This window comes from Chlorocebus sabaeus, chromosome 15 (genome assembly GCF_047675955.1).
Source record: "Chlorocebus sabaeus isolate Y175 chromosome 15, mChlSab1.0.hap1, whole genome shotgun sequence".
In the NCBI taxonomy this organism is placed as follows: Eukaryota; Metazoa; Chordata; class Mammalia; order Primates; family Cercopithecidae; genus Chlorocebus; species Chlorocebus sabaeus.
Genome location: NC_132918.1, coordinates 41,149,130 through 41,172,475, shown reverse-complemented (window position 1 = coordinate 41,172,475; position 23,346 = coordinate 41,149,130). Strand labels below are relative to the sequence as shown.

The 23,346-nt window shown below is 34.4% G+C and overlaps 1 protein-coding gene across 3 annotated transcripts in view; it reads left to right on the top strand.

Moving 5' to 3' along the window:
* The window catches only part of RNF13 (ring finger protein 13), a 160,649-nt gene that overhangs the window by 83,775 nt on the left and 53,528 nt on the right, over window positions 1-23,346 (top strand). Inside the window, exons 5-6 of one of the 3 annotated variants that reach the window (XM_008008740.3) lie at window positions 10,566-10,653; window positions 17,235-17,325. In XM_008008740.3, coding sequence (XP_008006931.1) covers window positions 10,566-10,653; window positions 17,235-17,325 — 179 coding nt within the window. Of the gene's footprint in view, window positions 1-10,565; window positions 10,664-17,234; window positions 17,326-23,346 lie in introns of all 3 variants that reach the window. The other 2 variants (XM_038002736.2, XM_038002735.2) reach the window with 2 other exon arrangements.

Here is a 23,346-nt window from a genome sequence, read left to right as displayed (position 1 = left end):
TGGATTGGTCTGATTGTTTCCTCATGATTGGATTCAAGTTAGATATTTTGGCAGGAATTCTAAATATGAAATATTGTTTTCTTAATTTTATTTCTAATAAGTTGACTTGTATGTTTATTCTTATGCTGTACCACACTATCTTGATTACTATAGCTTTGTGCAGTACAACTTCAAATTGGGTAGTACAAGTCTTCCAACTTTGTTATTTTTTCTCTTTTTCTTTTTTCAATTACTATTCTGAGTTCTTGAATTTCCATATGAATTTTAGTATAAGCTTTTCATTTCTGGAACCAAATAAAATTGGGATTTCAATAGGGGTTTGGTTGAAATTGCAGGTCAATGTAGGGAGTATTGCCATCTTGACAGTGTTAGGTCTTCCAATCTATGAACATAAAGTGTCATTCCCTTTTATTATGGAGATCTTTAATTTTTTACAATGTTTTGTAATTTTAGCAGGCAAACCATGCACTTCTTTTTTTGAAAGACAGAAAAAATCCTACTATATATAGGATTTTTTCTCTTAATTTTATTTTGAATTCTTCATTGCTAGTGTATAGAAAAACAATGGATTTATATATATTGATCTTGTATCTTGTCACATTGCTAAACTGGTTTATTAGTTTTAGTAGTTTTTTTGTGGATTCTTTCATTTGATTGATTGATTGATTGAGATATCATTTGCACATACAGATAGTTTTACTTCTTCCTTTCCAATCTGGAAGCATTTTATTTCAATTTCTTGCCTAATTTTCCTGGCTAGAACTGCCTGTACAATACTAAATAGAAGTGCCAAGAGTGGAATTCTTGTCTTTCTGATCCTAGAGAGAAGGCTTTAAGTCTTTTAACCTGAAGTATGATGTTAGCTGTGATTTCTCATAGATGCTCTTTATCAGGTTGAGTACCCTTCTATTTCTGTTTGTTGAGTACTTTTATCATGAAAGGATATGTTTTTTTCAAATTTATAGTGTTAGTAGTATCCCAATAAGTTTTGGTATATTTTGTTTTTGCTTTCATTTATCTCAAAGTATTGTAAAAATTTCCTTTGTGATTTATTTTTTGACCCATTGATTAGGAGTGTGTTATTTAATTTTGAAATATTTGTGAATTTCCCAAACTTCCTTTTGATATGGATCTTTAATTTCATTCCACTATGATTGGAGAATATACTTTGTGTGATTTCAGTACTTTTAAAGTTATCCAGGGTTATTTTATGGCCTAATGTGGTCTGTCCTGGAGAGTATACACTTGAGAAGAATCTTTATTCTGTTGTTGGGTGGAACAGAATCTGTTTGAGTCAACACTCCTTAATAAACTCCCTTTCATATATACATCTATCCTATTAGTCCTGTCTCTCAGGAGAAGGTTGACTAATACAGATTTTGGTACCAGGAGTGGGGCAGAATGATACAGTTTGGCTGTGTCCCCACCCAAATCTCACCTTGAATTGTACTAATCCCCACATGTCAAGGGCATGGCCAGGTGGAGATAACTGAATCATGAGGATGCTTTCTCTTACACTGTTCTCATGGTAGTGAGTAAGTCTCACAAGATGTGATGGTTTTATAAATGGGAGTTCCCCTGCACATGCTCTCTCTTGCCTGCTGCCATGTAAGACGTGACTTTGCTCCTCATTCATCTTCAGCCATGATTGTGAGGCCTCCTCAGCCACGTGGAACTGAGAGTCAATTAAACCTCTTTCCTTTATAAATTATCCAGTCTTGGGTATGTCTTTATTAGCAGCATGAGAACAGACTAATACAATGTAACAAAGTGGCAGATGTAAATGTTACCTCATAAGTAATTATATTAAATATAAATAGATGATTTATACTGTTGCTCAAGTCTTGTGTTTCCTTACTGATTTTCTGACTAGTTGTTCTGTTCATTATTGAAAATGGGGCATTGCAGTCTCCAACTATCATTGTTGAATTGTATGTTTTTCTTTAATTATCTTAGCTTTTGCTTCATGTATTTTGGAGTTCTGTAATTAGGTCTGTGTAAGTTTGTAGCCCTGATATCTTCCTGATGGAAGACATTGTAGCATTCTTTGTCTTAGCAACAATTTTGTCTTAAAGTCCAGTTGTATGCTGTTTGCATGGTATGTATTTTTCTTTCTTTTTGCTTTCAACCCATTTGTGTCTTTGAATAATATAAAGTGAGTCTCTTGTAAACAACATATAGATAGGTAATGTTTTTAAAAGCCATTCTACTGGTCTCTGGCTTCTGATTGGGATGTTTAATCTATTTATATTTAATATAACATGAGATGTTTTGATACATGTATGCAATGTGAAATAAGCATGTCATGGAGAATGGGATATCTGTTCCCTTAAGCATTTATTGCCTTTTTTTTTTTTTTTTTTTTTTTGAGATGGGGTCTTGCTCTGTCATCCAGGCTGGAGTATAGTAGCACAGCCTTTATCTCCACGGCTCAGGTGATCCTCCCACCTCAGCCTCCTGAGTAGCTGGGACTACAGGTGTATATTATCACACCCAGCTTATTTTTAAATTTTTTGTATAGATGGGGTCTCTTTACATTGCCAGACTGTTCTTCAGTTCCTAGAATCAAACAGTCTTACTGCCTTAGCCTCCCAAAGTGTTGGGATTACAGGCATGAGCCACCATGCCCTGTCTTCTACAAGTCTTTTTGCAGATTCATTTAAGTAGATGATTATGTGAACTTGCAGATAAAGATTTTCAGTTTTTCATTTCTTCATCCATATGCATTTTTACACACTCTCTCTTCTGTCCCCTCCCTCTGCCCCACCCCCGCCACCTTATTGCATTGACTAAGAGCTTCAGTACAATGTTGAATAGAAGCAGTATGAGTGAATATCTTCATTTTGCTGCTGTTACTAAGGAGAAAGCATTCAGTCTTTTCCAGCAAATAGAATGTTAATTTTAAGAGTTTTGTAAATAACACTATTCACAGAAGATATTTTAAAATATCAATTTAAAATATGAAGCCAAGTTCATACTTGACGTGAAAGTAGATTGGGAGCAAAAAGAAAAAAAAGATGCTTTAAAGCTACTGAAGACATCACAAGTAAAATCGGAGTTGAAGAAAATTTAGTCATTCTCTTCCTAGTGATTAAGCACTTAAAATATACCTTGACAGAGATGTATTTTTATGTTTATTCCTAAACCATGGTAGATGAATTTTCCCAGTATTTATTACTTTTTTCTACTTCTATTCTTATTAGTTTACTTGTTTTAGTAAATAAAATTATGACTTGTCACTGAAATTTTCCTCTAACTCACATATATTTTTTATTTTGCATGCATTACTCTGATGTATTTTAGTATATCCTCTTTTAACTTCCCAATTAAATGATCTTTTTATACTTATAAAAATGTTGAAATAGGGAACTAAAATGTATGTTATTAAAACTAGAAGAGACTATTTATGTAAAAGTTACTGTTTATCATCAGATATCTTTTGCCTGTTATCTGAAGACAGATGTTCTCAGAAACACTGGGCATTTGCAGGAAATGCATGTATGCTATTGCTGGAATATCCTCTATCTGTCTGAAGTAGTCCTTCTTTTGAGCTTGCCTTTTCTCTGTTGTTCAAATATTACAAATTACTTTTCATGCAAAACAGTACTATAATTCAGATAAAAGTTTTAGAACTTGAAATGCAGATTTGTATTTCAAGTAAATAATGTTCTTGTTCTAAGTGTGTGTCATTTTACATGAATATCCAGACTCCTGTGTAATATAATAACTGGATTCTTTTCAAAGTTATTATTCACCAAGGAAAGTCATCTCTCTTACATTTTTACCATTCTTGCAGGTATGTAGCCTGGACATATACACATGTCTGCTTATTTGTTACATCTCTTCCCAGAGAAACAATAAAGTACACTTAAGTTAGTTCACATATAGATGTTAAAGAGGATTGAAGATTATAGGAAATGTAACAATGTGAATAGATCATGTTATTAGAAGTTTGTTTTAAACAATGAGGTAGCCAGATTTGTATTTTTTTGAGATGGAGTCATGCTCTGTCACCCAGGCTGAAGTGCAGTGGCGCGATCTCGGCTCAGTGCAACCTCCGCCTCCCGGGTTCAAGCAATTCTCCTGCCTCAGCCTCTCGAGTAGCTGGGACTACAGGCGTGTGCCACCATGCCCAGCCAATTTTTGTATTTTTAGTAGACATGGGGTTTCACCATGTTGACCAGGATGGTCTTTATCTCTTGACCTCATGATCCCCCGAACTCAGCCTCCCAAAGTGCTGGGATTACAGGCATGAGCCACTGCGCCTGGCCCCAAATATTTATTGAATGAATAGATCAACTTGCTGAAAATCTGAATTTTTGTGTGTGTGTGTTGGAGTTTTGCTCTGTTGCCCATGCTGGAGTGCAGTGGCGCAGCTCACTGCAACCTCCGCCTCCTGGGTTCAAGTGATTCTCCTGCCTCAACCTCCCTAGTAACTAGGACTATAGGTGTGCGCCACCGTGCCTGGCTAATTTTTGTATTTTTAGTAGAGACGGGGTTTCACCATGTTGGCCAGGGTGGTCTTTATCTCTTGACCTTGTGATCTGCCCGACTCAGCCTCGCACAGTGCTGGGATTAAAGGCGTGAGCCACTGCACCTGGCCCCAAATATTTATTGAATGAATAAATAGATTAACTTGCTGAAAATCTGACAATTTTTTTGTTTTATTTTGAGATGGAGCCTTGCTCTGTCGCCCAGGATGGAGTGCAGTGGCACAATCTCGGCTCACTGCTATCTCTGACTCCTGGGTTCAAGCGATTCTCCTGCCTCAACCTCCTGAGTAGCTAGGACTACAGGTGTGCACCACCGTGCCCAGCTAATTTTTGTATTTTTAGTAGAGATGGGATTTCACCATGTTGGCCAGACTAGTCTTGAATTTCTTGGCCAGATTGGTCTTGAACTCCTGACCTCGTGATCCGCCCGCCTTGGCCTTCCGAAGTCCTGGAATTACAGGCGTGAGCCCCGCGCCCGGCCTGAACATTTTTGTCTTGAGTCCTAACCTGTTGTGTTCTACCTACCTACGGAAACTTGCTACCTCTCAAATCTAGTATGCTTAAAGCCAGTCTCTGCTGCTTTCCTATCAGAACAGTTTCTCAGCTTTCCTATTTTGGCCAAAGGCATTCTCCAAGTTCCCTAAGTTCAAAAATTGGTTGTGAAGAATAAGAGATAGTATTCTTTCATGTCATTACTGTTATCCTGCCTTGTCATAACAGCTTCTAAATCTTCAGTCTCTCCTTTCCAAGTCAATGTAATCATTACCAGATTGTTCCAAAGCAGTGTTTTAGCCATGTCAACCCTTTATTCAAGTGCCTACTCTGAACTCCTGACTGAGGAGACAAGAAGTCTACTTTTCTGAAGAGCCTTCAGGATACTGCACAATCTGTTCTTTTTTCTCTCTCTCTTCTCACTTCTGACTCTCCAGCAATAAACACTAGTAGCAATGGCAATAAACATAACTCTTACTTAGTATGTGCCAGGTAATGTTTAAGCACTATTTTAAGTGTTTTTAATATATTAAATTATTTAATCCTCAAATTAAACAATAATAAGTAATTATGTATATTGCAATACTAGTAATATAGACATTTAATAACTTGCATGTCTAATAGAAGCAGGATTTGAGCCCAGGTAGTTTAGTTCCCAGAGTGTGTACTTTTAACTAATCTGCTGTTGTGCCTTTCAGTAACACTCTTCTTTAAGTCAGATCACTATGTTTTTTGTTTTGTTTTGTTTTAAATGTGTCTTTTAACATACCATTTGCTCTGTTGTAGCTCTCTTCTTCCCATATGAAAAAATTTCCCTATCTCTTCCCACTGTTAACTAGAATTTCCTGTTTTTGTTGAGGTGTAATTCAAGCCTCATAAAATCTGCCATAGGTATTTCATCCCATAGCCTTTTTCCCTCTAAGTTTATATCAACTCTTCCCACAATATTTTAACACATTTCTTCTTGGCTTGTGTTGTTTTGTGTATAGGTTTTATTTTGCCCACAAGATTTTAAGATTAATGTTATCTGCATCTTGATGCTTTCTCAGTTCAATTCCTCTTTCTAGACATTTGTAAAATGTTACATAAGGTTAATGATCCTGGGCCTCATCCTGATTCATTGGGCAAACCCATGCTTCTCTATCTAACCAGACAAAGCAGTGTTTAAATCTCAGCTCTGCCTGAGTGTGACCTTAGGGTAGTTACACTTACCATCTTTCCTCATTTGTAAGCAATAGAAAAGAATATCTACATTGTGGAGTTGTATTGAATATTAGGGATAATATGTGTAAAGCACTAGCACACAGAGGTTTCTTTTTAAAAGGTCTCTATTCATGATCAGCTAAACAGCATAATCATTTCTATTTTCTTATAAGGCATGTTTTATTAGTGTCAATATTACAAATTTGTTCAGGCTAGAAATAAGATGGATTATTGTGTTGTTCCCAGGTTTCCTTTTAGAACCTGTCTTGTTGAAGACTCTTCTATTAGCAATCTGCTATCTTCTGACAGACTGGCTATTTATAATAACAAGCCAGCAGTTCCATTATTTCTTTAAACCTCTTGGTTTGGTGCCACCTGGTCTATATAATTTAGTTGCATGTAATTTATTTATTGGATGTAAAATACTTAGTTTACCATAATTTGAGCTAATAGCTCTGATCAGTCTCCTTAAAAAGGCAGATTGCCAATACAATTTAGAAGGCTTTATGATGTAGTTTTCAGTTTTGATAGCTGTTTTGGATTTGCATTTGTTCTCTGTGCATGCTTTGTTTCATGAATCTTTAAGTTCTTTTCTTCCATCTGACACCATGTGTTTGAGGTGCATTTTATGAATGGGAAACTTTGCAAATGCTTACTAAATGATTTAAAATTTATTTCTGCCTCATGTGTTCTTAAAAATACCAGCTGCTGCTTAGTTGAAAATGTAATTTAATTTGACTGACACATGAGTTTTATAGTTCATAAACATGGATGTATTTTCCTTGTTTGTATTCATAAGCCTGTTAGTCCATATGTTAATGTGTTCTTTGATTTAATTTCATTTATTTATTTTAAAAATCAATAAAAACAACAGAAACCTTGGGAAAGCCTTCATACTTGCTATATTTTTGAAACATGCTTCTGTTTTTTGGAGATCACACTTAGGCCTACAGAATTTCTTCCCATTTTAGTGGTTTCCTAAGGTTTCTATTTTAGGAGTTGTATTATCATATTAACAGAGAACAGCTTTTTATATTATATAATTTTGTACTGTATTTATAGAACTAAGTGTATTTTGGATGTGTGAAAGACATATTTCTCCTAAGTTGTTTGGTACAGTTTTAAAAGCCTAATGGCTAGATTTAGTTAAATATGGTAGACTGTTATAAATCCATTCATGTATATTGATGATTCTTAATAATTTGAGAGTGAGAAAGCCTCTTGCAAGATTATTACTTTATCTCTTCTCTCCAGAAAAGTTTATATGTAGACAACCGCAGATTTAAGGACCCCTTGAAGACCGGTTTGGGAATTGGGATAGTACAGGGGTCCCCAAGCCCCCAGCCGTGGTCCCGTGCCTGTTAGGAACCAGGCCGCACGGCAGGAGTTGAGTGGTGGGCTAGCAAACATTACTGCCTGAGCTCTGCCTTCTGTCAAATCAGTGGTGCATTAGATTCTCATAGGAGCATGAGCCCTCTCGTGAACTGTGCAAGCAAGAGATCTAGGCTGCACGCTTCTTAAGAGAATCTAACTAATGCCTGATGATCTAAGGTGGAACAGTTTCATTCTGACACCATTCCCTCGGTGGAAAAGTTGTCTTCCACAAAAGCAGTGCCTGGTGCCAAAAAGGTTGGGGACCCCTGGGATATGACATGTATATGTGTAAGTATAAGACACTGTATAAAATCTTGAAGAAAAATATAAATAGATTAACATAAATACTGTAAGCAGGGAGCAATTAATATAGGTACATGGGGCATAGGGGTACAGGACAGGGCAAACTTCATGGAGATGATGGAATTTGAAGTACTGATAGGCATTCAGAAGACAAAGCCATTTCTACACAGGTCAAGAAAGCAACCGACCTGTTTAGCTATCAATGAGTATTGAAATTTCCTTAAGGATAATGACTTTCTGATTGACCCTCAAGTTCCACATTGTGTCTAGTGTGGATACAGTTATCTTTAAGCTCAGCAACTACTTGCTGAATTCAGCCACAGTTTTTACTCATTGTTGTGGTTTCTGAGACCACTTTTCTCTGTGTTCTAACATGTTACATGTTTGCCTTCATACATATTTTTATTCAGGGAAAAAAGTTAAATGATGTAATTTCAGTGACTATGTGCATTGGATGGCTTTAAAAAGAAATTTAAAACAAGTTTGGTATTAGCAGGAAACAGCTTTTGATATTGGTCTAATTTTTTATTTCTTAAATTGTGTCTTTGGCAACAGTTACTTTTTGGGTGTGGAAAGAAACATTTCTCCTCAGTTCCTTGGTTTGCTTTTTGGGAAAAGTTAAAATGGTCACGAAAGCATCAGATAAACTAATAGTAACCCCAATGGAGTATACTTTTGTTTAAATAAAAGCCAAGTGAAGTCTGTACTGCCATGGTAATATCATGCAGAAATAATAAGTTAATATATGTAACAAATAATCAAGGTTTACAGACTACATTCTTAAGAGATTATTTTTTTCCTCCCTTTGGAAAGTAGTGATATCTAAGCGGAAGAGGGTGTGGGGGACTGGCATTTTCTCAGCATTCATAGTTGGATAACAGAATCCACCTAAAAATAAAATATGTACTCATATGCAAAAATGCTGAACTTACTTTTTTGATTATTGGCCTTTCTTTGCACAACTAAAACATACTTGTCACAGTTTTGTTGACTGGTTGATTTCTTGTCATTATTCCTACATTAGAGCAGTGAGTCCTGTGCCAGCAAACAATTTATATTAATTAGTTTTTAAAAAAATCACTCTCTGCCTGATTTTATCTCTTGTGTTTATAATGTTATAATATGAGCTATTAATTTAAGCACATTTTAAAAATACATTTAATTGATTCAAGTAATATTTTATAAGTGCCTACCCTGTGTCAGGCTATTTCATAGGTGCTATGGAGGCTGTGAGATGAACAAAGTATTAATTTCTTGGGGCAGTCATATCTCCTACAGATTTAGTTTTTTTCAGTAATAGGATAATATTATTCTGATTTATCCACACTGTTGTCTCTTTCAGAAATCTAACTTGAATTGGTGGGATAGTTTTAGAGAAGTCAGGAATAATGTAGAAGAGAATTTTTCACTGTGCCAAGTCAACTGACCTGACTGGGGTTGAATATGTAGAACTCATTTCTCTTACCTAGCTTTCAGATCCAGAGTCTGAATAATTGCATATCCTTTTTACATTTGGGAACTTGACTCGGGGCTTTCCCTGACCCTTTGGAACATGACTCAGGTTTTATTTTTATGCAATTATAGCAGAGTGTTGAATCATTATAATGCTGATAACTAAAACAGAACTAATATTAGACTTGGAAATTCTTCTAAAAAATGAATATGCCTGTTTCTTAAAAACACTTAACACTCAAACACTCTGAGACATACCATTATGGAATGCTCATAAGGAAATGTATTTCAAGAGTTTCTTACTGAAATTAGTATCCAGAACTACATATGTTCAAAAGTATTTCATGTATTCAAAACTACGTATATATATGTTTGCCCTCCCAATTTTTATTTTGTTCAACCAATATGCAAATAATGGTCTATCTGATCCTTCATTTTTGCTGGTAGTCTAAAGGTCATGCAATAAGTAGTTTAGGTCTGGGTTTATTTTTACTTAAAACAGAAAAATTATTTTTAAAGTGAGATGTAATAACATGTTTTGATACTTTTCAGATCTTTCATGTAAGAAAATTCTGCCACACATCCAACTATATTCTTATGGTGCAAAGGTTACTATTTTGGAGGCTAGCTTTAGGAAAGATCAAATAGCTAGATAGAATCAGAGTAAGCAACTTCAGCCTGCAGGTATTTTTAATTTTTAAAAAAGCTTTCTAAAGGAATTTTACAGAATATTTTGGATGATCAAGCTAGTGATATGAATTGGTTCTATCTGACTCATTTCTATGTGTTAGACATGGTATTAAGCATTTTAAAAATATTATTTTACATATGAGAAGAATATTGTCATTCTCATTTAAAAGGTTAGGAAATTGAGGGTTACAAAAGAAGTAATTTGCTCAAGTTCATCCCACTAATTCATGGCAGAGGTGGGAATTGAATGCTCAAGGTCTGGTGACTCCTAAGCCTGATTATAGCAAGTTTCTACCTCTTTAGAGCAAAACAGATATATTACTTTGGGTCCTTTTAGTGTTTTAGCTTGTATCCTCATCCTTTATTTACTTCAGTAGGTTTTTATAATCAATTGTAAAACATCTATGTTTCAAGAGCATACCTGAGATTTATTTCTACATATGTTCATAATCTAGTCCTAGGTATATAGTATAGACTTTGTTGATTTATAGAGTTGAGGGACACTGTGACAAACCACTGTCTTCCTTATAACATGATTTTTTATTTTTTGATTTGCAGGTTTTAAATGCACAGAGAGCAGGATACAAGGCAGCCATAGTTCACAATGTTGATTCTGATGACCTCATTAGCATGGGATCCAACGACAGTAAGTACAGGTATCACTTTTCTTCTCTCCTGTTTGACAGATCATTTGTAACTAAAAATTAACAGGATTTTCCTTCTCTCATTTTCTTTTTAAAAAGCAGAATTTCTTCTCTATCAGATAATCCCCCATTCTTAACTCTCTTTGGTTGATTTTATTCACAGTAGAGATGAAAATGACTTTCTTTTCTGAACAGTTTTTTTAAAACATAAGTGTTTTATTTATTGATGTTTTGTTAAAAACCAAAATTTTAACAAAAACTGGGAGAAACAGCTTTAATAGGGATAAACATGCTGAGTTAAGAATGCCATAGAGGGCGTTTTATAATTTATTTAGAGATTCACAGCATTATTTTAGGGTCTGCACATACACTAAGTAGCTGCTATAATCTGCTGAAATTCCAAAGCCACATACTTGTGCTTCCTTATACCAGTTGGTTAGTATCCCTTTGTCATACACTGCTGGCATGTTCGTAGTTTTTCGTTTCAGATGGGAATGTTTTGCCTTACTCTCTACTAATTATTGGCTTGTAGGGAACAACGAGCCAATTTTAGTGACATAACTGGCTATAATAAGACACTGACTTTTAAGCTGTATGCCTCACTTAATGTAGTTTCTATCACTCAGGGCACTATGGGGTTTTATCAAAACCTTTCTAATTGATACTAAGATTATTTACTGTCAACACTTAGGATTAGAATTTATTTTGTTTTGAGTGCATAACCACATTATATTTTGCTATTAAGTCCTATTGATTCATATTTTCAAGGTAAAGCGAAGTATAGACATAAAGCTATAGACTGATAGAAAACACTGGAATGTATTTAGGAGTTTAAATAACTACATCCTGAAAAGGAAATATTTTATTCCTTAACCAAAAAGCCTTATTTTAGCCTATGACAGTGTTTTCCCTTGTTTTTGTTTTTGCCCTTCTTTTTTCTTTTTTTTTTTTTTTTAAGATGGAGTTTCACTCTTGTCGCCCAGGCTGGAGAGCAGTGGTGCGATCTCGGCTCACTGCAACCTCCGCCTTCCCGGTTCTAGTGATTCTTCTGCCTCAGCCTCCTGAGTAGGTGGGATTACAGGCACCTGCCACCGCACCTGGCAAATTTTGTATTTTCAGTAGAGACAGGGTTTCTCCATGTTGGTCAGGCTGGTCTTGATCTCGTGACCTCAGGTGATCTGCCCGCCTCAGCCTCCCAAAGTGCTGAGGTTACATTCGTGAGCCACCGCGCCTGGGCATTTTTGTCCTTAACCCTAATAGAGTGAGGCAAAATAATAATATATAAAAGGTAAAATTTATTAATGCATTTCTTAGGTAATTTATTTATATTTTAAATTATTATTTTAACCTCCTAGCTGATTAAATCTTTATGACTGTAGAGTCCATTAAGTACTCATGAGAAGTTTTAGCATTTCAAGAATAGTTTGACAGCTACTACATGGGAATTAAAGGACTTACTTAAGTGAGTTTACTTATCAAATAAACTGGTAATGTTAGTACTGCCAATTTGACACATTTTACTTCTCCTCCTTTAACTATTACCCTCTTTAAAAAAATTATCCCAGTTGATACATCCCAGGGTCAGTAACTTTTGTGATCTGTATACATTTATTGGCAAAATGGAAAGCATGCATAGTCTGAAAATAGATAGGCCTGAATTTGAAATCAAATCCTACTTGTATCAGTTGTATAACTTTGAGCAAGTTACTTACTCTTTGTATGTTTTGCCAAAGTTCCAAGCCCAGGATTTAGCAAATCTTCAAGACCTTCTCAAGGGCTGAATATGTTTTGGATTGAACAAATTGATTATTATTTGTAAACTATTTACTCTTTTGACATGTTTTCAATAAAAATTTTTCAGGCTGAAATTGTCAGTTCCGTTTATCACTTATTTTTTCTTTATAATACCGTAAAACCTTTTTGTGATAATCATGTCAGCTCCTAAAGAAATATGTTCAATATTAAAAGTAGCACATAACCATATAAGCCTGCTGTTTCCATGGAAATGTTTCAACTGAGTTGTTATTCAAAGACTGCTCAGAATTTTGGTTCTTGACTTTGTTGCTTAGATTATTTTCTATGATATTTTGCTCCATCTTTGCCCGTGTGTTTAAACATTTTATATGTACGGAGACAAATGTTGTAAAGATGTTTACCATTTTCATCTTTACTGTTACTTGATAGAGGTAAGAAAAGCATGGATTTATCAGAAGAGGCTTGTATCTGTCCCTCTTTTCAAGGCCTTCCCTAGGAATACTGGTATCGTATACTAAGTAAAGATACTAATGCCTGGAAACAAAAGGAAGTTTTAAAAGCCCCTTCCTGTTGACACTTCACATGAGGAATATACCAATTTTTATTTCAGCCAGAAATAATGGATTAATTCAGTGGGCCAATAACATTCTTTATCTTTAGGAGACAGCAGAAAGTGGTAGGAAGGACACCAACTTCAGAAACGGGAAATATGTGTTTTTTTCTAAGACAGACTAGTTGATATATGAGCCAGGTACCTGCATCCTCAGGAAAGTTACTTAATCTTTATAAGCCCATTATTTTCATCTATAATAGTGTGGATAATTTTAATAATTATTTGACCTGACGAGTTTGTGAAAATCTTATGAGAGAAGGTATATGAGAAAACCCATGCAATGGCAGAGTGAGAGGAACCTAGATAAGGAATAAGAAGCCTCAGGTTTGAGTCCAAACTGTGCAAATATCTAACTGTATAACCAGGTCAAGTTATTAATATCTCTGGGTCATTTTTTTCTCCTTTTTTTCTTTGATTTCTTCCTTCAACAAATGCTTTTTGACAGCCTAGTGTGCACTGTTTTAGGCATTGAGACTATAGCAAGTAATGATGCAGTCAGGGGCCCTGCCTTCATATCTTTCATTGAGGTAGTAGAGTGCAGTAGTTAAGAGAGTACTTTCTGGGTACTGCCTGTCAGGGTTTGAATCCTAGCTCTACCACCTAGTAGCTGTATGACCTTGGATACATTACCTAATATCTATATGCTTCAGTTTTTCTGATCTGTGAAATTGGGATAATGATAGTACCTAAGTCATTTAGTTGCTATAAGGATTGAATGAATTAAGGCCTGTTAAGCATCTAGAAGACTTCCTCATTCATAGCAATAATTTAATGGTTGTTCAGCTATTATTATTGTGATTATTATCATTTTATTGCATTCTAGAGTGGGAGAGAAGAAATGAACACGTAATCAAATAGATGTGCTATAATGTCAAGTAGTGATAAATGCTATGAAGAAAAATATCAGTGTAAGGGGATATAGAATGACAGAGATGACAGGAAGGCAGCTATTTTAGATAGGGTGGTCAGAGAAAGCTTCTGTGAGGCATTGCAATTTGAGCACAGATCTAAAGTTAGTGGCTGAGTCATGCAGATTTCTGAAGGAGGGTATTCCAAGGAGAGGGAACAACAAGTACAATAACTTGAAGATAAAGCATGCTTGGTGTTTCCAAGGTGTGGCATAAAGCCACAATGGCTGGATTCGTGAACAAGGGAGGGAGTGGCAGGGGATAAAGTTAGAGAAGGAGCCAGGGGTCAAATATGATGGGCCTTATCAGCCATGATAAGGACTTTGGAATTTATTCTAAGTAAGTTTTAGGCTGGGTGCAGTGGCTCAGGCCCATAATCCTAGCACTTTGGGAGGCCAAGGTGGGAGGATTGCCTGATCTTCAGAGTTCGAGACCAACCTGGGCAACATGGTGAAATGCTGCCTCTACTAAATATATAAAAAATTAGCCAGGCGTGGTGGCGTACATGCCTGTAGTCCCAGCTGCTTGAGAGGCTGAACCACAAGAATCACTTGAACCTGGGAGGCAGAGGGTGCAGTGAGCTGAGATCGTGCCATTGTACTCCAGCCTGGGCAACAGAGCAAGACTCCATCTCCAAATGAATGAACAAATGAATGAATGAATGAATGAATAGGTTTTAAACAGCTGTGTAATATGACATATTTTATAAAAGGAGCACTTTGGCTGTTCTTTGGAGAGAACACTGAAGGTGAAAGATGAGCAAAAGTGCCAACAGAGAGAAGATTTATAAAGTTGCTGCAGCAGCCAGGCAAGAGTGATGGTGGTTTGGAGTATTAGTAGTTAAAGTAATGAGAAGTGGTAGGAATATGGCTATATTTTGAAGCTGACAGGATTTGGTATAGGGAGTAAGGGAAAGGGAGGAGTCAAGGATGACTCCAAGATGTTTAGCCTGAGAAACTAAGTGAATGTCTATGCTGCTTACAGAGGTGAGAAATAGAGTTGATCAATTGAGGGAAAAGAGACATTCAGAGTTCAACTGAGAAACTTTGTTTGAAACATCTATTAGGAAATCAAATGGAGATATTGAATGAGCAATTGGATATACGAATCTGGAGACGTTGGGACTGGGTCATTCAAATTGTAATTTATCTTTGTTTGGCAGTATATACCTCACAGAGTTGTTTTACAGATCAAAATAAAGTAGAGTGTTTTAAAAGTATTTTGTGAAGTAAAACATATTTAGTTTTGTTTTCAGTAGATAATGTTGCCATTTTCAAAATGGTTCCTCATATTTGCTTACAATATTTTCTCCCTTTTTCTTAATCATTTTATTAAAGCAAGGAGCTTTCTACATACATCTCTTTAGATATCATAATTCAAAGAAGCTAGGTTACTTCCAATATTATTAGCCAGTAGTCACAAGCCAAAAGTTCTTCCTTGAGTTTGTCATAGTATCTTCATGAAAGAATAAAACATCATACACAGGGTATATAATTGCAAGTTTTAAGTATCAAAATAAGCTTTAAACTCATATGTGGTAGAGAAAATATCTTAGCAAGATAGAAAATATCTCCCAAATATGAAAAATATGTATAGTCGTGTAACAATACCTCTGCATCTATTAAAAAAATGAAATAATGCGTATAGCTCCAGCTACTTGGGAAGCTGAGACAGGGGAGGCACTTGAGCCCAGGAGTTACAGGCTGTAGTATGCAATGGTGGCATCTGTGAATAGCGACTGCACTGCAGCCTGAGCAACCTAGTGAGACCCTGTCTCTAAAAAAAATAAAAATAAAAATAAATGATGAGGTAGATCTGTATTTATTGACATAACAGGATGTCTGATCTGTATCATTGTGTACAAAAAAGCTTACACTTTAAAAATTACATGATCACATTGATGTTAAAAAATAAAATTGTATTGATCACATTGATATAAAAGTAGTGATTAAATATTTCTTGACTAATATTTTTTGTTTCTGCCCTCTTTGGGCTTTGGGGCTTACATGTTTTTGTTTTTTTCTGGTGTGTATGTGTATGTGTGTGTGTGTGTATGTGTGTGTGTGTGTGGAGGGGTGTGTGTGTGTGTGTGAAAGAATGTGTGAGAGTTGAATGTTTATATTTGCATAAAACAATCTAGAAGTGAAAAAAACTTACTCTACCAAGGATATCAAGATTTTAAACCTTGTCTTTATAAGGATGAAACAATAACAGCAGAATAGATCAGTGATTTATAAGTTTAGGGGGAGGGGTTGACTGTATGAGGGAATTTTGGTGGGTGATGGAACATTCTGTATCCTAACTGTGATTGTGGTTATAATTGTACGTATTTGTCACAACTTACAGAACTGCTTATTACTTCAAATAAAACATTTGTCCTTGGATGGGAAGGATTATGGTTTTGTTTTGTTTTCTTTTGCTTTACTTGCCTCCCCCTCTTTTAAATGCAAATGAATATGCATTGTTTTAAAAATGTAGAACAAAGTTATTTTGAAAACTATAAAAAGGAAACAAATGGGCCTTCTCTAAAGCCAAATGTGTTAAACTAACTCACAGCTAATAATGAGGCTGCTTTTTCTATTAGCAACATTAAGAGGATTGTTTTTATTTCTATTCCTGAGTAATGGGTAATTTTTACAAAATTCTTTTTGGGTGGCATTTGATTTTGGTTTTGAATATGGGTAGAAGAGTCAAATATCTTAAGATACCAATCAAACACAAAGCTTTGCCATGAGCGCCAGGCTTATGAGGAAGTAGAAATTTACCCAGCTTTCCTACTCTATTCCCTTTCTCAACACCTGTCAGCCTTTCAGTCTGGAAAGCCAGAGATGTGTGGCATTACTTTTTAGATTGTTGTGAAGTTGTCTTTTCTTATATTCTCTGGCTTATACCTCTCGTGGAAATGGGTATGTAAAAGAAGCTTTTTCTCTTTTTCATTTAGGAATTAAGTTATGTGTGGGAAGAAAACCTAAAATTTCTTCCTCATCTTTCTTCTCTAACAAATTATGTCTAGAGAGGAAGAATCAAATGGAAATATTAACAATAAAAATTATATCTACATCTCATAGACTATTGAGAGAATTCAGGTAATGTATATATGCAAAATGTTAGCTTTGTTACTGTAAATGTTATGTTTCTCAACCATTTTGATGATGAATAAAATCTGCAATCTGGAAAATCAAGCAATAGACAATTAAAGTTGATTATAATTGTTTCCAGTTGCATTTGCTGCTATTCTGAAGAAAGTTAAGTTGATTGTACACTAAGTATGGGCTTTTAAGAATAATTTTATTATCCTTTTATACAGTTGAGGTACTAAAGAAAATTGACATTCCATCTGTCTTTATTGGTGAATCATCAGCTAATTCTCTGAAAGATGAATTCACATATGAAAAAGGGTAAGTAATGGATATAAAAAATCATGTTGCTTAAAATTCTTCTTTATATTAAGGTAGAATTATATAATATTGTAATCAAGATTATGTTTCAGAATGAACTCTGTAGTGCCAAATTATCCCTTTTTAAATCATTATGCTTTTAAGATGTAGTATTTTAAAGTATTTTACTACTTTTTCTTTGTATGATTATGTTGAAAATGTATTCATACTAGTGAGAGTAAGTCACCCTTCTTGCTAAAATGATAAAATAACTTTTCATTTTACAGTTTAGTCAAACTACTAGTATTTTAAAACAATGCAATTTATGTTTATATGACATTTTCTATTAAGAAATGTTTGTATATTACTAAAAGATATTTTATATATTATAAACACAGAATCCAAAACATTGTGTTAAGTGACTAACATTTACAAAGACAAAAAGTCAATTTTCAAGTTTTAGAAGTTTGATTTGAATAAAAACTTTTATATGAAACTCTTCTCCCCAACCCCCACAAAATAATCTCATTACAAAGATAACATGCGGACTGAAATTAACTTGAGGCACAGCTGTCTCAGCTAATATAGAAAACCTAGAGAAAATGGTACAATGAACACTTCAGAACTTCTTCCATGACACAGATCCCCAAAACGTAGTGGACCAGAACAGACTTTTGTCTAAGAGGAACACCAATAATAATAATAATAAAAGCAGCTAATATTTATTCAGCATTTAGCAAAGCTGGGCACTCATAAAGTAAGACTTCTATATTTGTTATCCATTTCATCCTCACAACAACCCTCTAGTGGTTGTTATTATTATCACTTATTATCTACATTTGCCAAAAGAGGAAACTGGCACAATGAAATCCAATTATAATTATTTAGGGGGAAAAGAAATCCATGAACATTTGTGTTTGAAAATGCATAAAAAAGAAGAGGGCAGGGTTTTCTGTTTACTGTTATTGTTAGTTCCCCACTACAGTGTTGATATTTAAAATGCTGTTCACATATTATATGCTCAGAACAGTACGTTAAGGAATGTAATTTTGGAAGTTGTATCAACAAACAATTGCGCAAAGTGGTATTTTGTCAGCCATGTTTGCTTGGTTAAAAGAGAGGAGAATTAGTACTTGCTTTTACCTCAATATTGCTCCCCCATTTAGAATACTTCTGTATATTTTAATATGTATTTTAAAGAGTATTCTTCGTTTTTAATTATAAAACCATACTTTTTAAAATTAAAAAGTAATATATAGGTGCTAGCAAAATATGGAAAAATTGAAATATAAAACATTTAAAGTGCAAGTCTCTATATGACGCTATTGTCTAACAACTACTGTTTTTTAAAAAAACCTTTGTTTTTCCCCATGTTTGATTATTCACATTAATTAGTGATCACATGTTCATAAAATGGAACCATACAGTACATAATAATTTGTAACTTGCTTTATTTCCTTAATGTTTTGACCCTTTCCAGGCGAATACAAGTTTACAAACTCTCTTATCCCACCTCTTGGCTACAGATATATTGTGGCACTGAAAAATGTTTAAATTTTAAAAAGTTAAATAATATTCCAAATAGAATTTGAGGCAACACCCCATAATCAAACAAATTAATGTATCTGCAATGAATATATGGTTATTTTTTCCTGTCAGTTCACTTTAAGTTGACTGTGAAATGAATTGCAAACATTATTTTTTAAAGCTTTTTAGGTTTTAGAATTGGTCATAAGGAATTGTAGAGTTGTACATAAAGATCTATTCTTTCTATCTATCTATCTATCTATCTATCTATCTATCTATCTATCTATCTATCTACCTACCTACCTACCTACCTACCTACCTACCTATTTATCTGTCTATTTATTATCTACTACCTACTTTACCCTCAAGCCCCCTCTCTTTCTTTCAGTGGGCAGAACTAGGAAATATGTATGGCTTTTAAAGATACAGTAAATTATGAGTGTATACTGTTGCTTTCAATTTGAATTCAAGAGCCTAGAATTTTTACTTTATTGATCTTAAATAGGTATTTTATTTTTCTATGCTGAAAGACACCAACATAATAATATATTGTCTTTTCTAATTGTAGAGTATATACACAACAGACTCAGAAGAATATCAATGCTAGTACCAACATTTTTTTTAAAAACAGTTCTTTCTCTGCTTAGAGTATATCATAATAGATAAGTTCAAATTTTTATTATTATTATTATTATTATTATTATTATTATTATTTTTGAGACAGACTGTTACTCTGTGGCCCAGGCTGGAGTGCAGTGGCATGATCTCAACTCACTGCAACCTCTGCCTCCTGATCTCAAGCGATCCTCCTACCTCAGCCTCCCCAGCAACTGGGGGCTAAAGGCAAATTATTTTTTTAAAAGATAAGTGAAATAGTCTGTGTGCAGATGTTATAAATTGAAAACACAGGTTTATTTGATTCATTTGCTTTCAGAGTTTAGAGATTGCTCTCCCTACCCCCAAGTGTGATTTTAAAAATTATATATAAACTTTAAGTCAAAATCAGTGAAACAATGTATATTCAAAGAAGTTCAGATTCTGAGTATCATCCTTCTTGTCCATCTTGTTCCTCTCCTTACCTTATAAGTAACAATTTTAGAAAGATTTAATTTATTCTTTAGTTCATTAAATTTAAAAATATACAGGAAAATATATCTCCTCTCCCCTGTCTTCTACCCTACTGCATAAACAGTATTCCCCATCCTGCTTTTGACTTAATAGTTTATCCTTGAGTAGATAGAGATATTCTTCATTCTTTTGTACAGCTGCATAGAACTCTTATTTTGTGGATGTTCTAGTTTAATCAGCCAGTCCCCTGTTGATCAGCATTTGAATTGGTTATGTTATGTTGTAATTAGAAATACTGCTGTAATGCATAACCTTATGCCTAAGTGTTTTCATGTTTTTGCCACTGTACTTTTGGAATAGATTTCTAGAAGTGGGATTGCTAGTTCAGAGGTAAATATATATGTATTTTTGCTAGATATTGTCAGTTTCCATCCATAAGGGTCATGCCAGCAGTTTATGAGGGTGTCTCTTTTATTGTAGCCTCACCAACAAAGTTGTTGTCAAGTTTTTTTATTTTTACTAATAGGTGAGAAATGGTATTCTGTTATCGTTTTCATATGTATTTCTCTTATCACAAGCACATTTGAGCATTTTCTTCTTATGCTTACGCACTACTTGTATTTTATTTTTTATGAGCTGTTTATCTCTAGGTCAGTTTTTCGTATTAGATTGTTGGTCATTTTCTTCCCTATTTTTATAAGTTCTTTATTTTATTAGGTATGTTGGTCCTTTAATTTTTAATATTACAATATTTTTTGTATTTTGAAATTTTTATTTCACCATGGTGTTGGGTTTTTTTTAATGTAACCAAAAATCAAATGTCTTTTCCCTTGGGCTGTTGGTCTTGAGTCTTAATAAAGTTTTCCCTACTCCTGTGTTATAGAGGAATTCACCCACATTTATACTTGTACGGCTTCATTTTTAACATTAAATCTCTGGTTCATTTGTAATTTATCCTATATATGGCTTGAAGAATGTATCCAATCATATCTTTTTCCAAATAGCCATCAGTTATTCCAATGGGTTTTTTTGGTCCTTCCCAGTGAAATTTTAAAAACAATTTTATTGAAATATATCTCACATACCATAAGGTTTACTCATTTAAAGTGTAAAATTCAGTGATCTCAGTATATTTATAGAATTCTGCAACCATCATCACATTCTAATTTTAGAACTTTTTCAATATCCCAAGTAGAAAGCCCTTACACATTTGCAGTCACTTCCTGTTCCCCAGTCCCTTCTCCGTCCACTCCAGCCCCAGGCAATCACTAATCTTCTTTCTCTCTCTATGGATTTGTCTATTCTGGTTATTTCACATAAATGGAATCACATAATATTCTTTTATGGTTTTTTTTTCCATTTAGTGTAATGTTTTCAAGGTTTATCATATTGTAGCATGTATTGGTACTTTATTCGTTTTATTGCTGGATAGTATTCCATTGTATGGATATACCACGTTTTGTTTATCTTTTCATCAGTTGATGAACATTTAGCTTATTTCCACAACTTGGCTATTATGGATAATGCTTTTTTCACTATTTGTGTACAAATTTTTACATGTGCGTATGTTTTTATTTCTCTTTGGTATATACCTAGAATGGAATTGTTGCATTATGTGGTAACTCTATGTTTAACACTTTGAGGAACTGCCAGACTTTTTCCCAAAATGCCTTCACCAATTTATATTCACACCAGCAATGTGTGAGGGTTCTAGTTTTTCCTTCCAAAGGAATTTAATAATCAACTGATCTAGCTTCAGAAAAACCTGATGAGATTTTTATTGAGATTACATTATATTCATAAATTAATTTAGGAAGGATTGACATTTTTAGGATAAGTCTCCTTATTCAAGAGTGTGGTATGTCCTTTCATTTGTTCAATTCTGCTTTTTTTTTTTTTTTTTTTTCTTTTTAAAGAAAGGGTCTCACTCCAGTTGCGCAGGCTGGAGTGCAGTGGCTCACTGCAGCCTTGATCTCCGAGGCTCAGGTGATCTTCCCACTGCAGCCTCCTGAGTAGCTAGGACTACAGGCATGCGCCACCTTGCCCAGCTAATTTTTTGTATTTTTAGTAGAGATGGGGTTTCACCGTGTGCCCAGGTTGGTCTTGAACTCCTGGACTCAAGCAGTCTGCCCACCTCAGCCCCACAAAGTGCTGGGATTACGGGCATGAGTGAGCCACTGCACCTAGCCAACTCTGTTTTTATGTATTCAGTTTTGTTTAGTTTTTTTAGTCCAAAATCTATGTGAGATAAACATTTCTTGTTAAATTTATGCCAAGGTATTTTATTGTTTACTATCATAAGTGGACTCTCCTCTTTCATTACCTCTACTAACTGGTTTTTATTTGTACAGCTGAAAGCTCATTTTTAAGTGTTGATATTATAACCTGCAATTTGACTAAATTCTCTTACTGTTGGTGGCAGTTTTTTCATATAAATAGGAATAGTTTTATCTTTTCTTTTCCAATTCTTATGCTTCTAATTGCTTTTCCTTATCAAATTGCATTGGTAATAACTTTAACACCATGTTAAATAGTAGTAGAGATAGGCATCTTTCCCTTGTTACTCCCTTTAGTGAGAAAGCTTCTCTTTTCCTCTTCAAGTAAGATTCTGATTTTTTATCACATTAATAAAGTATTAATCAATTACTGTTTTATTGTACTTTATTCTTTTTAGCTACTGTCCAGTCTTCTAACTACTTAAAAAGGATGGTGTATTCTGTATTTAACAATAGTCCATTGTTTAGCCATATCCTAATTTACTTAGCCAGTAAGCCACTGGCTATAAGCATGACCTCTGGAGTAAGAGCTGCGTGGATTCAAATCCTGGCTTCGATCGCTTCTTAGCTGTGTGACCTTCAACAAAAAATTTATTATCTCTGGGCTGTAGCCTCTATTCTCATTAAAATGTGAACAGTAATAGAACCTACAGCATATAGCATTACTGGAAGGATTAAACACTTTAATAAAATTCTTAGAAGAATACCTGGGACATAGTAAATGCTTCATAAATGTTAATGCTTACCTTCCAGTTTTTGTCTATTACAGAAAGTGCTACAGTGATATCCTTGACTATATACTATGTGCAATTGCGCAAATGTTTCTTTAGCAAAAGTACCTAAACGTGGAATTTTTTTGATTAAGGAGAAACAGTTTTAAATTTCAGTAAACAACTGTCATATTGCCCTTTTAAAAGGGGAACAAGTTATGTTTCCACCAACATTTTAGGAAAGCCAATGTTTTCCCCTACTCTTGCCAGAAATACATATTATCAGTCTTTTTATGACCTCCCAATTTGACAAGAAGAAAATGAGTTGGTCCGATTAGCATTTCTTTATTCACAAGGAATATTTTTATAAACTGCTGTTCTTTGTCAATTTTGGTCTTTTAAAAACTTAAATTCTAGGAGGATTTTGTAACTTTTATTAGGGAAGGCAAATTATTGGATAA